Source organism: Sphaeramia orbicularis, chromosome 15, assembly GCF_902148855.1.
Source record: "Sphaeramia orbicularis chromosome 15, fSphaOr1.1, whole genome shotgun sequence".
NCBI lineage: Eukaryota > Metazoa > Chordata > Actinopteri > Kurtiformes > Apogonidae > Sphaeramia > Sphaeramia orbicularis.
This window is the reverse complement of record NC_043971.1, coordinates 26122446-26138017: the sequence shown is the minus strand read 5'-3', so window position 1 is coordinate 26138017 and position 15572 is coordinate 26122446. Positions and strand designations below refer to the sequence as shown.

At 41.8% G+C, this 15572-nt stretch overlaps 1 protein-coding gene across 1 annotated transcript in view; it reads right to left on the bottom strand.

The window, feature by feature from the left end:
* Positions 1-15572, bottom strand: part of meis1b (Meis homeobox 1 b) — a 77985-nt gene that overhangs the window by 5134 nt on the left and 57279 nt on the right. The window contains exons 10-12 of the mRNA XM_030155188.1: positions 3736-3794; positions 2099-2188; positions 1182-1279 (exon numbers count right to left, since the gene is read on the bottom strand). Coding sequence (XP_030011048.1) covers positions 1221-1279; positions 2099-2188; positions 3736-3794 — 208 coding nt within the window. The 3' untranslated portion in view covers positions 1182-1220. The remainder of the gene's footprint in view (positions 1-1181; positions 1280-2098; positions 2189-3735; positions 3795-15572) is intronic.

Sequence of the window (15572 nt, the reverse complement as noted above, 5' to 3'; positions counted from 1 at the left end):
CCCTGGGGCGAAAAGGAGGGGGGGAGAGAAAGAGTGAGAGGAGGTGAAAGAGACAGAGAGAGAGAGGCAGCGAGTAAGAGATTAAGAGAGAAAGTGAAAAAAAGGTGTTTGTGTATAAACAGACAGAGCAGGAAAAATTTACAGAATAAGAAAAACATAAAGAAAAAAAACTAAGAATGAGAGAGACTGAGGTAGAGAAAGCATTAGGCAGTGAGAGAATGATCCTGTGGCTGGTGATGTCTAGCTGGTTAGTGTGTGTATTAATGTGCTCATGCATCAACAGCAACCTGGCAGATTTATGACACTTAAGGGGCGCTCACTTGTCTCTGTCTCACTCTTCTGTCTCTTTCTCCTTGCACACTGACAACTGCTTACATTTTTGCCAATCAGTCTGTTGCCATAGCAACGGCCTACCTGCCCCCCTACTGTCCCAATCATCCCCGCCCTCTCTCCTTCCCATCACCCCTTTCTCCTACTCTTTTCCCTACTCCTCTTCTGTCCCCTGTTATCGGTTAGCCCACCACAGATACCACCAAAATATTATCAAACCACTGTAAGCATCTTTCACTTTTATTCAAAAACTCCTACTGAATTTGATGACTATTCACCAAAATGCATATGCACTCTCTATTTTCTGTTCTGTTTTTTTTTTTTTTTCCTTTCCCCTGTCTTTCTTATCCAGCAAAGCTTCCCTTGTTTCCTCCCCTCCCTGTTTGAAGGATGTTTAGTCCTGTAGCTTTTGGATATGTGAGAGAGAGTGAAGCAGCTACACGCACACATACATTACATACACAAAGAGTTACAGGGTTGTGATCAAAGGCTCTTATCACCAGACTGGGAGTGGGAGAGAGAGTAACATGGAAAAATGAGCCTGGGAAGAAAAGGAGACTGTTTGTAACATGAAAACCAGAGACAGAAAAACATAACTGCTAACGAGTTATGCCCATGTATATTAGTTTGGGGGGATTTTCATTTGCAAAGCGGGTACTTATATTACCTAAAACTATGATGATGTTAAGTATGTTACAAAGTGGGGTCTCACAGCACATTTTTAATGATTGCACCACAGCACTGTTTGAGTCTATGACCCTCAATTCATATTCATGTACATGTGCCTTTGTTGATCTTAAAAGCTGAATTAATCTTTTAGTGTCAGTCATTGTGTGTCGGTGTGTACTTACATCCCCCTTTGTGTTGCGATGGGTCAGACTTGGGTGGGGCTACATGTAGTGCCACTGACCTTCCATGCCCATGTTCATTCCCATCCCACCCATTGGTCCTGCGCAACAGAGAGAAACAGTGTAAATACATCTGTAAATAGGTGTTGACTGCAAACTGAAAGAGAAAACACCCAGTTACATGCCAGAGAGAGAACTGACTCGACAGACAGCATAGCAAAGGAACATACTGGCTTAAATCTTGCAGGGTGAGGTGTGGTGAAGTGGGTGAGGGGGAAGGTGGGGGTTAAGTAGCCTGGCAGTTTATCCAAACCTGCTGACTGTGAGTGGAGGTTGAGATAGGGTTAGAGAATCCCAGAAAACAGGGGATAGAGGAGGAGGAGAAGAGCTTAAGGACAAACTCTGGGATTAGACCTGATTGCATGAGAGAGGGACTGAGAGTGAGGAAGTGGGTGAGGAGGAGATGGTTGTGTAATGTGATTGACCACACCTGTTCTGGTTTGTGTGTTGAGGGAGGGAGAGGGATCAGTATTTGTGTGTGTACAGTATGTGTCTGTGTGGTGTTAATCTATCACTACGAGGGTGAAGTTGCACACGCTATACAGCGCACACCAGCACACAGTAACCCTATAGAGTCTACTATGTGCTTATGTGTGAGAAAAGGTCAGGCTGGTAGAGTAAATTAGAAACAGGCCGCAGTGTATGAAACACAGTGACATCTAGTGTGAGGATGATGAGAAAGTGGAACAAAAACCAACATGAAAACAGAGACAAAAAAGAAAATAAAGGAAGGAAGACATAAATGATAGGAAAGGAGGGCGACGGCATAAAAATGAGCCAGTGACAGACAGGAAAGAAACAAGAATGACAGCATCAGCAAAGATGTAGAGACGGGGACAGACACGCAGAGAAAGCCTTACCAGGTGGTCTGATTCCCATGTGCTGCTGGCCGTCCATGACGAAGCCCCCCATCGGCTGGCCATCTGGATTATAGGGAGCTCCTTGACTTACTGTGGACGGAGGAGGAGATGAGGGGAGGGATAGAGGGATTGGAGGGAGGGAACGGAGTGGTCAATTAGTGCTTTTAATTAAGGCTCAGTGGCCGAAGCAGGATCATCTGTTGGTTGGTGCACGCACAGGGAGCCGCTGTTGTCTTTTAACGTCATCCTGCCCTGTGTCTTTCTAGTAGGCTCCACACTGTAAGTCCCTGGTAGACTTTAATGCATCTAAATGCTCTAATAGGGATCAGTCTGCAAGAGTTCAATGCACTTTAAGGCATACAAATGAAACAAAAGGACATTTCAACCATCTGGAAGAAATAACGACTGTATTTACAAAATGACTGATAGTGCACCAGTGTAATATGCTTTGTTTTTGTTGATTAAAGCTAGTTTTTAAAAATGTGGTGATGCTTCTTCTTACCCAGACAATAAAAAAAAACATTTAAATCTTTCATTTAAAGCCGAAGCCTTTTAACTCTCTTTGTAGTTGTTAACATCTTGATAATAAAGACAATTGTGGTATCATAGCACTACTATACTTTTGTCTTTTGAAACAACTTCAGCCACTATCATCGTATAATTGTACATGATCTAAAGTGTGTGTAGGCTAAGAAATAAGTTTTGCCCCCGGGTCTTGGCTACAATAAGTCATTCTTAATAAATAGCCCCACAATGTGCAGCTACCTAAATGCTTTATCTAATAAATCCTGCCTATAACTGAGCAGCAACGATAAGTGAAACCTGATAGGGTTCCTACTTTTTGCCCGCTTCCATTGTTCTGCTCTCATAGAAATCCACTTACCTCCGATTTAGACTGTTTGGGGGTCAGTCAAGCAAAAGCAAGAACTCGGCCCCACTGAATGCCTTTGAACTTTACTGCGCCCCTAATGCCACCCTGACCTCTGACCCCTATTACAGGTAATAAAGTTTACGGCAGTCCAAACCAAGCCATGCACCAGGGGGACCGCTCACTCACTCACTCCCCTTGCTCCTTGAAACAGCCACAAATGGAGATGGGGAGGGGGGCTGGTTTAAAAGAGAGGGGTAAAAACAGGTCTGGAGCCAAAAAGCCAAACAACGGTCACCCAAAAAAAGTAACGTGTGTAGTTCTCTTTATGTTTTGGTTTGAGCTGGGGAGGAAGGGTTGAGTGTTTTTTTTCCTTTGCCTGGTTGGCAAAGGGGGGGAGGAAGGGGTTAAAAGCAAACTTTACTGAGAACACAGCTAGTTTTGTTTATGGGCTAAGAAAAATAAATCCACTCAGCGTTAACTTATTTTCAGTCAAATTATTGTATTTCATAATTAATAAATCGTCTCTCACCCCAAATTGCAAATAGCACGTCAAATGATTAATAGTTGCTGTTAATGTTGTAACATTTTTCGTTTCTTAATTTTTAGTGGTCAGTAATGACAGTGAAGGGAAGGAAGCCCCTGGAGGTTTTGGGCATTCCAGGATGGGGATCAGTCCTGTATTTACCAGCTGAGGGGCCTCCGAGTGCATGGAGTGTGGACGGCTTTCGTTTGCGCGACTTGAATACAGTAACTATAGGAGACTTGCCTGCACGGTTTGACTGGTCAATCATAGGCTGGACTATTCTCCTCCTCGCATTGATGAACCTAAAGAAGAAGAGAAAGAGAGATGGAAAAAGCGGAAAAACAGAAAAAACTATGTCAGTGTATTTCTCAAAACAAGATTTGGCAAAAATTGCTGACTAAGACACATAAAACATCAGACTTGGCACAGAGTACAAAAACAAAACACATTGCCAAACCGTCTTTCTCTTAGCTAATCATGACTATAATATGTAGAAATTATTTTCCCCTAAGCAACCCTGAGCCCTGGTAAAGCCTTAAAAGAGCCAAAGCGAAAGTCACTTCTTAACCTTAATAACCGTTGTCTTTGAAAATGCAGAACTCCATGACTTGTACAAACTTGCAGAGCCTCAGAGTACACACAGATACACTGGACTGAACACTGGGGTCTTTGTGGGGCGAAGCTTAAACGGGATTTTCTTTCTGCCTGTTTCAAACATGTCGACCCATCTTGCTTTGTTGGAAATGCTCCACCTCACGACGAGTTGAGATTGCTGACTGTTTAACACACTTGGCTTCAAGCGCCTGTGTGGGAAGTGTTGCTGACAGAAACATGTCACGTTGCCATAGATGAGATGCATTGTTTTGGATGATATTCTGTTAAGACAGGTGACCATGTGTTACTCTGTGACAGCAGGAGTTTATTTTAGAGTGTGTGTGGGTGTTTTCACAGGAGCAGTATTTGGTACATATAGCCTTGGACCAACCCCTTTACCCACTGACCTCCAATAAAAGCACACAGTCAGACTATTTAATGCACACACACACAAACAGATACTCTCATTTAAATCCTCTGCTCACACATTCTCTGTTGCGCACACACACACTTAATCTCTCTGTTTCTTTTATATTCATTCACACACTCATGCCCTCACACACACTCACCCAGGCAGCGCTCTGGCCTTGCTCAGCCTAACCCCTTGTGAAATGACCCTTTGACCTGTAATGACCCCAAGGAGAGAGGCCTCTTGGGGCTTCTGACTTGATTTATGTGTTCCTGCTGTTGCCTCACCGGACACTTCCATTTCATCTCTAAAAGAGGGAGCAATAGCTGCATTTTATGGAAACAATGACTGCACCGCACATCTAAAACTGGAGTATTTAAGGGCCTTACAAGGAAAATGTGGTGATGAAAAACAAAAGAGAACTCTCTGGTGAATCAATTTGACCCCTAATTAGTGAATGAAACCTTTTTGTTTTGTATCAGTTTAATACTCCCTCTAACTTCTTTATGGTTCTCCTCCTTTTTTGCCACATTCTATCCTGTATCACCATCAAAGAAAGAGCTGCAGGGATAGAATGGCAGAGAGAGATAGCAAGAGCCGGTTACAGCTTAATTATTTCTATGTACTGTTTTTATATTAAGTACATGTTCTGGTCTTTTATCTTCTGAGCCGTGTAAGACAAACTTTTAATTTTTGACAGCTTTACAAGTGAGGCATTCTGCGAGGTGGACTGATTTGAGCATTAAAAAAAGACATCTTGTCACTCTTTTGGCAATGTTGCTCTCTATTTGTTACAATAAAATATGTTGAATTGGAATTTTGGGGGGTGGTAGAGGGAGAGCAAGAGCTAGGGAGGAATGCAAGAATGCACTGACATGGCAGAGCACCATCAAATGAGGGAACGTCTGGAGTTTTATCACCACAACCCCCCTCCCACCCTTCCTCCCCCGCTACCCTGTTTTTGCTGGGGGAGATATGGAGGGAGGAGTGATGGGAAGGAAGGTTGAGGAGGTCTCGGCATTCCTTTAACTCCTCTCCTTTATTCTCCTCTCCTATCATCTGCTCTCCTCTCCTTTCCTAGAGCTTTAAATACAAGGATAAGGTCAACTTTAGGCCAGCCATGTCTGACTGATGACCTCTGTTTCTCTTATTCACTTCTTCTTCTAGGCTTTCATTACTGTCTCCCTTCTTCAGTTCCAGTGCTTTCTCTGATTTCCTTCCTCATTTTGTCCGGGTAAACTTACATCCTTCCTAAGTCACTCTTTCAAAAATACACTGATGCAAGAAAGGATGGTGTTTTGGCAATAACTGTGTACTTCTTAGAAAGGCAGCCATTTGTTTCTAGAATGACCGAGTTATGACTTGACCACACACTGGAGCTTTTTTATCACTTTTTTTTTGCTTATTTATTTTACTAACATTTACAGCAACTGCACTACACTTATTAACCTCCTCACCCCAACCAATAATAAGTGCCTGTACATTATTCCATCTTTATTCTGTCTAATACCTCCCTCGCTGCCCCTCTCTCTATCTGTTTCCTTCCCCTTCTCACTCCCCCTTATCATTCCTTCCCTGTATGGTGGAAACTGGCGGTCCACCTCCCAGCAACAAACTAACACTCCAACCCCCTGACCCCTTCCTCTTCGAAAAAACTCTCGCTGGTTTCCTTTCCCTGTCGTCCCCATATCTGAGGCCAGATGCACCATGGGGGCTGGAACAAAGGATAAAATGCCTCTCATAATAGCAGCCAGGGGAACAGAGAGATGGAGAGCGGGAGAATGGGAGGGAAGGAGGAGTGAGGGAGTGGGAAACAAGTGAGACAGAGAGAGAGAGAGAAAAGGGCAGAAAAAAGGCGAGGGGCTCTGGTCTGCGAACCAGACACTCTTGCTGTGACCGTTAATAAGCTGACAGAGGGAAAGATGAGAAAGGATGGAGAAGAGAGGGAAACATAAGAGAGAGGAAATAAGAAAGAGGCAAGAACGAGGAAAGATATAAAGACTGATGCAGAGAGAAAGCTAAGCGGAAAAAGGGAGAGAACAGAAAAGCAGAGCTCCTCTATTAGGGGGAGTAAGGCTTCACCTTTGCACGACCCCTGGGTGCTATAGGGCCAGTGTTTATGGCCTGTTCATTCCCCTGCCTCTCATCACAACACAATGAGCTGCACTATTCAGCTTCGCTCAGTGCAACAATAGCTGGGCTATTTTGGCGTGACACACCACTGGTGGTACGCCTAAAGTTGGGCAAAAATACTGACAGAAAAGAGGAAGAAAGGAAAATGACATGAAATAAAATTTGGCCCCATGTTCATTGAATCAAGCTGGGTGTGGACGCTGTCAGTTGTACAGAGAGTTCGATCTCCACTACAGTCACACATGCTAAACACATGCACAAATCCACGATTAAGGGAATCAAAAAACATGTCCGCCATATGTTATGCAAGGATGGCAGGCTCTTAGAAGTCATACAAGAAAATATGAATTTTAGTTTGTGTTGTTTAGCTTCTCTGTCTATTTCGCTTTCTGAGATTACTAATGTCTGGATTAATCCCCCCGCCCCTCTCCCTCCTTCTCTGGAAAGAGTGGAACTGATTGCGACGGCGTCTGCCAAGCCCTTGCTAATGTCCTATTCTCATTACACCCAAGACACACACACACACACACACAAATACACACAGAGAGTGGAGAGAGCCGCACACAGGTGTACACGAAGCACACGTGAAATGCCCAATTAAAAGCAAGAAATTGTCTTTTTCATCAGCTGCCTTTGTTGCGTGACCAATTAGGGGATAATTTAATAACGAGCAGTGGAAAGATGCAGATTGGATATACAAAAGGTTACTCTCCGAGCTCGTTGATTTAAATTCATGTGGAGTTCTCGATTTCTGTGGAACACATACTGACACACACATACACACACATCTCCTGAGCCCACTGCCAATATTATATTAGTAATATGAGACACACTGAAACACACAAATACACACGTCTTCGGTATTCACTACTGATGTTACATTAATAATGTGACAGAGAGAGCTAGCACATGCACAGGCAGTGTTTGGTCTGAGCTGATCCTGGTTCCTCCTGTTCACATGTCAAAGTGGACTTGAATATGACACTGAACCCCACATTGTCCCTGATGTCAGCTTCAGCACCTTCACACATGTGTGCATCATGTGCAAATGAGTGAATAAGTGTTGTAAATTGCTTGGTCTTACTGTGTTATGTGCTTAGCTGTAGTTCCTGTGACATTTAAGTGTATTCAATTAACTAAATATCTATATTCAGCTGGGTGTTCCTGCATCATATGCACACCAGAACCCAGGGCTGCATTTCATCACAGTCCAATGGAGGTTTACACAGAAATCTAAATCTGAGAACCACTTAAAATAACCGTATAACCACACACTCTCTTCGGTTGCCAATCAAAGTGATTTAACAGCACTAACAGGAAAGCAAGCTCTAATGGGTAGAATCTTCATCTTATCATCAGGTTGTCACTGTGTGGCTGCCATCGATTGTCTGCTGCTCAACCACAATTAATGCCTCACTCGTATATTTGCTTCTCACACCCTTGTAGAAAAATACACTTCAGAATACACACTGATGTTACTTGACTCGAATTAATGCCATATATGTAACACTTTTGAGCAAATCCTATGTATTAAAAAGTAGATCTATCCTGCAGAGCATCATTTTTGGTTAATCATGAGATAACATACTAACACACACACTTTGCACACATCTCCATTCCTTCATCACCTTGAATTCTGATAGAAATTTATTAGCCCATCCTGTGTCCCTGCACATCTCTATGTTATTAATTAATTAGTCATTTTATTGTAGCTCTCATAAATTCTACTTTGCACTGCAGGAGGTAGCAGTGCACATGCGTGTGCATGTATTTGCATAGTGTCAGAATATGTGTGCGTACAGTGTGTGAGCTTGTAATAAGTGTGGGTGTATGAAGGGAATTGCAGTTATGATTTTCTGCCTTTGTTCTCCGCACTTTACAAGTTAACTCATATCTCACCTCATTTTCATTCCCCCTCATCAGTGCATCACTTTTTTCTTGCTTTGTGTCATTCTCAGGCCTGATACTTGGATTAGATGGTCATGATTACTTTAAATAAACCTCTGCAGCCGCTTTCGCGACATCATGATATCAGAAAAACAACACATAGCATGAGCAATGGATTGTGCTGTCAGATAAGACACTCATTAACCCATAAAGACCCAGTGCTACTTTTGTGGCGGTCCTCAAATTCATTTTTCTCCATATTTAACCTTTCTTAGGTGATTTATCATTGTTTGGTATAATATTATGCTCAGTATTTAGCATTTTTAATTGAAAATAAGGTATTTTCCTATATTTAATGTCCTGAGATCATGTTGATCTTCATAAAAGCTCAAATTAAAGTTGATGTTATATCAAATAGATATAACATCATATCAGTTATATCAGTTATATCAAAAACAGAGAAAACTGAAGAAAAAGTTACTTTTACAGTAAAATACACCATTAACTGAACATAAAACAAGCATTACTAGCCACTGTCATTGATCCAGCTTCGTGGGTTTTACTGGTGAATCAGTGTTGTAGAAGATGATGGTGTTTCCACATTCACTACGGAGCCTCTGAACGTCCAAATGGGTCATATCTGATGACCATGAAAAGATGACGAACTGCATTTTACACCAATTAATTAGATGTATTGATAGGATTAGTGGATTATCAGGTATTGAACAGTTTAGATCAGGAGTTGATTTTGGTCACCGGTGGATGTTTGGGTCTTTGTGGGTTAAAGACCAAGCACCACTAAAATTAAGAAATTAAAAAAAAAAAACACTCCAAAAAGAAAAGGAGCTTATAGTTCACGGCATTTGTTTCACTGGTTCATGATTATTTGTTTGAAGATTCACCAATGTTAATCTAAACCCTACTATTGCTAAAACAGTTAAAAAGTTAAAAACTATTCAAGGTAGTTTGCACATTAACCTCATTCTCCAGATTTCTCTACAGCTTTTGCGATCAAACATAGTACATCTACTGCCTTATGCACTTTCTGCAAAACATTTGCTGTAAGAATGTGACAGATTTAAATATGCCTCCATGTACACAGATAAAACTAAAATACAGCATGTACATAAACATATTTGACAGGTAATGTTAGGAGTTACGTCAAACAGAAGTTACATGACTGGGTCTTGGTACTTTTACATGTCAAATATGCTCTCATTGGACTCCAGTTTTGTGGTTTTAATCAGCAATAGTCTTTATATGACACAAACAGCATCTGAGCCTTTGCCAAGTGCATGCATAGGTATTCACAGACACATCCACAGACACACACACACATATACACATTGTGTGTCATACTAACATGAAGTGGATTAACTGGATACAGTGCACATATGGAGGGAAACATAAGAAAACAGTGTGAAATTTAAAAGGATCTTTAGACCAAGAGCAGGCATGGGGTCACTTAATCCCCATTACTGCATGCACATAAAATACCAGTACGTAAGCACACACACAGACACAGATGTACACACAAAACACACATTGCTCCATTACCCAAGATCTCACTGTCCATTAAGAGAACCATGAATCTACCTCTAAAACTGGGTTTACTGACTAGAAAGACAGGGTGGGTAGACACACACACACACACACACACACACACACACACTAAATGAGGAAGAGCTCTGTGTATAAGTGTGTGTTTAGTATATATGCATGCCCAGGTGCCTCTCAGACTTATAGAGAGGAAATGTCGGTCACTTGAAAAACATACATGAACTCATTGGCTCTGAGCTGGCTTTGCAAAACTTCCCTAAGTTGTACTTGCCAAAAGTCAAAATATAAACAGAGTTTAGAAAAGAGGAAGGGAGAAAGAGTTAAGCATATAAGACACAGAGGAATGGAAAATGGACTGAAGGAGAAGAACACAAAAGACAGAGGATAAGAACAAAAGGGAGCATGTAGCTGTCAAATTATGACCGTCACAAGCTTCGTCTCTGTCTCTGCTTTTTCATATATATATATATTCACAAAGTCTTGGACTCAATTAGCCAGTCATCCATCAATGCCAGAGAGGGAATGGCTTTGAGCCTGGCTTTACCCAGAAACAACACGGCTGTCCTGTGCTGCCCACTCCACAAACACAGCATTGGACAGAGCTTGTGTCCTTTAGCCTTTGGGCTTGGATCGAAAATATATGTGCGTCTGTATGTGCAACCGTGTGCTTTCCTCTGTGTGTATGTGAATGTGTAGAAGCTCTGTCATCGCTCTTCTCCCTGTATGTGTGTGTTTCTGCACTTCGTATACATATACATGTTCTGGTTTTTGCTTTTATTTACATGTGTATTTGAATGTAAATATACATTAAAATAAAGTATGGGTTTGTGTCCAGCATGAACATGAATAATAAACAAAAATTCACCACTGAAAAATATAAATCTCAGTTTGTACACACACATAGCACACAGACGACCACAGTATCATGCAGCGCCAGGATTGCTGACAGGGCTTGCAATGGGCACTGCTGCAAACACTCAGTGGTTGACCTAAATCCCCCCACACTGCCCGTGTCATATCCTGTGTCTGTGCATGTCACTTCCCCTGCTGGCTCACAGCAGCTATCGCTACGGGGTTCCCTCTGACTGCCCAGAAACTACTGAAGGCAGTTTAACGCATTTGATGTTTACAGTCAGCAAACATCAGACAAGTGGCAAAACGAAAAACACTTTGGATTCAAAACTATTGACAATATCTGTCTTGCGAATTACTCTTTGCCTACATCTTTTTCTAAATTGCTTGTGTTATACACAAAATGAACAGCTTCTCTTCAGTCAAATCATCTGAAAGCTTGCTGATCCTTTCCTAGAAGTCGCCATGCCTCAGTGCTCTTAGACACATTATGTTTTGCATACAGATGGCTGAAGTTGTTTAGATAGAACAATTAATTGCACATCTACATCAGCCGTCTACATATTACTCATAAATATAGAGCTTATCGAGCAACTTTTGGCATAATTCGCGTTCCTGCTGATTTGCCTCTCAACAGTTTTTGATCAACACTTGCAAAAAAACAGCATATGAAACAACAACTGACTAACGGTGGTGACTTTGACAGCAGCCATGTGTACTTCAACACAATCCCCGGCATTCACATTCTACCGCTTTTCATGTTTTGGATTCTACCCCTGCCCCCTACAAAAGGAGGTTGAAAAGCAAGGGAGTGGAGTGGGGAGAAATAAGGAGGGAATAAAAAAAAAAGACAGAGAGGGAGAGAGAGTGAATGAAGAGAAATGCAGGTTTGGCCTCGGGCGGCGTGCTGTGATGTAAGAGAAAGACAGAGCGCAAGAGAAAGAAAGAGAGGGAAGGGGGAGGAAAGGGGAGAAGGGATGTGCGGTTCACAGAGTGTCTTTGCACATGGTCACATATATGTGGATAAGCACACACACACGCGCACGCACACACACACACACACACACATCTACACACAGTTTGTGTCGACATAATACAGTTAAGACAGGATCATGTCTGCACAGGCTTGAAATTCCTTTAAAAGGCTTTTGGTAGCAACAGAAAAAAAAAATTTTTGAAATCATTTTAACATTTTATCATGGAGGATGTCACCTTTCGCTCAATGTTGAAATCCAAGCGCGAGGCTGGGTTTTGTGTCAAGTGTGTGTTCACGTGTGTGTGTGTGTGTGTGTATGTGTGTGTGTGTGCGGTATTTGCTGTAATGTCAGGGAGTTTCAGGCTGAAACAACATGACAGAGGTGCAGTGTATGAACCAAGCTTTAGGGCATGGTCTGAAACTGGGCCTGCTAATTCCAAAGCGCGCGCGCACACACACACACACACACACACACACACACACACACACCTTAGAAGACTTTCTGTGAACAAGTTCCAGCATCTCTCTCTCCAGTCTGTCAACATACTGAACTGTACGACTCATCTCTCCCTACCTGTTCATCTGAAATCCAAATTAGCTTTTCCTGCATGACCATAATTACATACACTATTGCCAAAGTTGTCGTACAAGGCTTACAATTCTGTACAACGAGCTTTTGTGGACAAACATTACTCTCACAAACTTTGAATAAAGAGGTAATACTTCCTTGCAAAAAAACAAAAACAAAAAACAACCTCTTCTTCCTTGTTCCTTGATGTTAATTTGTTTCTCAACACAACACTCTTCCCCTTCCCTCACCTCTCCCCCTTCTTTACTCATCCTTTCAGAAACCTGATAAGCAGTGTGTCTACATGCCACGCTGCTCCTTCCTAAGTAGCCTCAATGTCCGTTCACTCTGCCCTCTTAAATACTACCTCTCTCTCTTGCTCTCTCCCTGTCTATGCTTTTAAGACGTTCGTAAAAGGAGGTCTTATTGACAAAACAATCGCTTGGCGGGGCTTAAACACTGCCTTTAAAGGGGCATTATTAAATTGCAAGCAGGAAGGGGAGGGGCAGCCAACAAGGGAAACCTGATGACCTCGGCATCGATTTTTACATCACCGGAGCGTTAGGAGAACTTAGCAGAGAGATACTGACTGTAGCCAGCGAAGGAGAAAGAAGAAAGGCCATTTACATGTATATGTTATGGTTTAGCTGCTGCTCTCATAGTGCAGTGCGAGCAGGTAGAGGTTGTATTACTGAAGTGTACTGTTTAAAGACCTCTGATGGCTCGAAACACCGGCAATAAACACTTCCACTAATGCCACACTGACCAGCGCTATAATGTCTTTGAAATATCAGTGTATCGTACAGAGCAGTAGCTTTAAATTGCTGTTTCTTCTGAACAATTCAGAGGTGCGTTATGGTTTTACTTTGTGCAGAAATAGTGAATACACACTGTAATCAGTTTTAAGTTAAGATCTATTTGGAGATAAGTTGGTCAAAACATTACTTTCAGGCGAGATGTTAAGATAAACTGAAGCTCTATTTGTCTGTAAGCTGAATGCAGTACAAACCTAGATTGTTTACACATTAATAACATTTTGCATTCATATAAAATAATGCAGTTAAGATTCAGCTCTGTCAGGATACTGATCCTTGAATATGACGTAACTTATTACAGACATCATGTAAATAAACTAGATCTCACTTAAAGTTGTTTGATTTCAGAATGACATGCTATTCACCACATCTGGCGAAGTACAATGACTTATAGAGCTCAGAAACTGCGATTTGTGACTGTATTTGCAATATAATGAAGGAAATAGGTGGCAAATACAATAGAATTATAGCATAACTTGAGGCCAGATACACCTTTCAGTAGTTTTTCTTGAATGATTAATATTAACAACACAAATATAATACAAATAACTAAAAAGTACTGATAAATTATATTTTTATGTATTCTCTATAAGAATGAAAATACATGTCTATTTTGACTGTCCTATACTCAATATGAATTTCATATGTATAACTTTGTCCACATGTATTCATTTAAAAACACTGATGAAAATGTGGTGTGAAAAACTGTTGGTGTTAATGCACATGTTAACTGATGGTCTGTGAGAACAATGTGTTATTCTACTGTAAGTGTACGTATGCCCAACCTTTAAAGGGGTGTTTGTACACTGAATGTATAGCATTGTGTGTGTATGTATGTATGTATGTATGGTATGTATAGGCTACTGTGTATGAAGGGTTGTGTCTGTTTGCACTTGGGTGTGTATGTGTATGATTGTGCCATGCAAATGTAAGCATGCATTATCTGTCATTCTGTCTGTCTGTCTGTCTCCCTCCTCTCACTCTCTCTCTCTTTCCCTCTCACACACGCACACACATACACACACCAACAGACACACCGACCCACACTTTCTTCATTCAAATTGAGATTCCCTGGTGCAGAGTATTTCTGCCAATAATTCATGAGTGATCTGCGCCCCTTGCCGGCCTTTAGCATTTTTATTTAATCTGCTGAGCCCTACCGCGTGCTCGCTCATCAATAATACACACAGACATGTGTGTTAACACATCTATGGTGTGTGTTAGTGCGTGAGAGAGAAATAGAGAGAGAGGGAGAGGCAGTGTATGTGCATTTGAGTATATTGTATGTATAAAAGAAAGCATCTGTTGTGACTGAAGAGACAATTAGAGGTAGACAGTCCTGTTTAGGAACATGTGACCATTTTGTACCGTACATTTTATTTTGACAGTTGTACATGTTTTTACTACCAGGTCTTCCCCAGATAGGAACAAACATGGATGACCCACAGTTCATCTATGGTCATTTGACATGAATTCAACACCGATCGCCTGCGTACGACCGTGAAACACACTTCCACTAAGTGTTTCATGCTTTCTGAAGTCCTCTTTGGCTTGATTTCACAGTTGTAGACCTGATTTGGTGCATGTGGATGCATGAGAAAGTGTGTGTGTGAGACAGAGTGTGTGTGCGTGTGAGAGAAAGATGCTCTGTATATGCGTCCATTTGTGTATATGTGTCTGAGTGTGTGTTCTCCCACAGCACTGACAAACAGAATCACAGCTAGGGAAATTGACTTCACCAAATCAGTGGGTCAGGAGGTAACATCACCGGGGGTTGCTATGGAGACACCCAATGACGGGGCTTCCCAACCAGCACAACAACACGCCTGTGAAATGGCAGTTCCCCTAACGTAACCTCTCTCTCTCTCTACTCTGATTGTTTCTCATTCTTGCTCTATCCTTTCCACTCCTTCTTCCCTTCCTTTTTTCCCCCTCCTCTTCTTTTTCCCCTCAGTCGTTCTCACTGTTTTCTGTCTTTATTTCTCTCATGTCTTTCTCTTTATTGTTCTACCTCTCAATCACCCTTCCATGCTGTAATGTACTGCTCATTCGCGCACTCAAAGAACCATGCATGGAAATTTGCCTGTGGACAAGCATGCACATAAACAAATACACACACACGTACTGTAAACACACACACTTGTATATAAAGAAATGTGAGGGGGCAGTGGGATCCCAGCATGCAGGGTTTAACAGCTAATACCCCTTAGATTAACCACCCCCGGTTCCCCTCTCTTACACACACACACACAACATCTTCCACAAACCAAGATTAACCTCCTACGA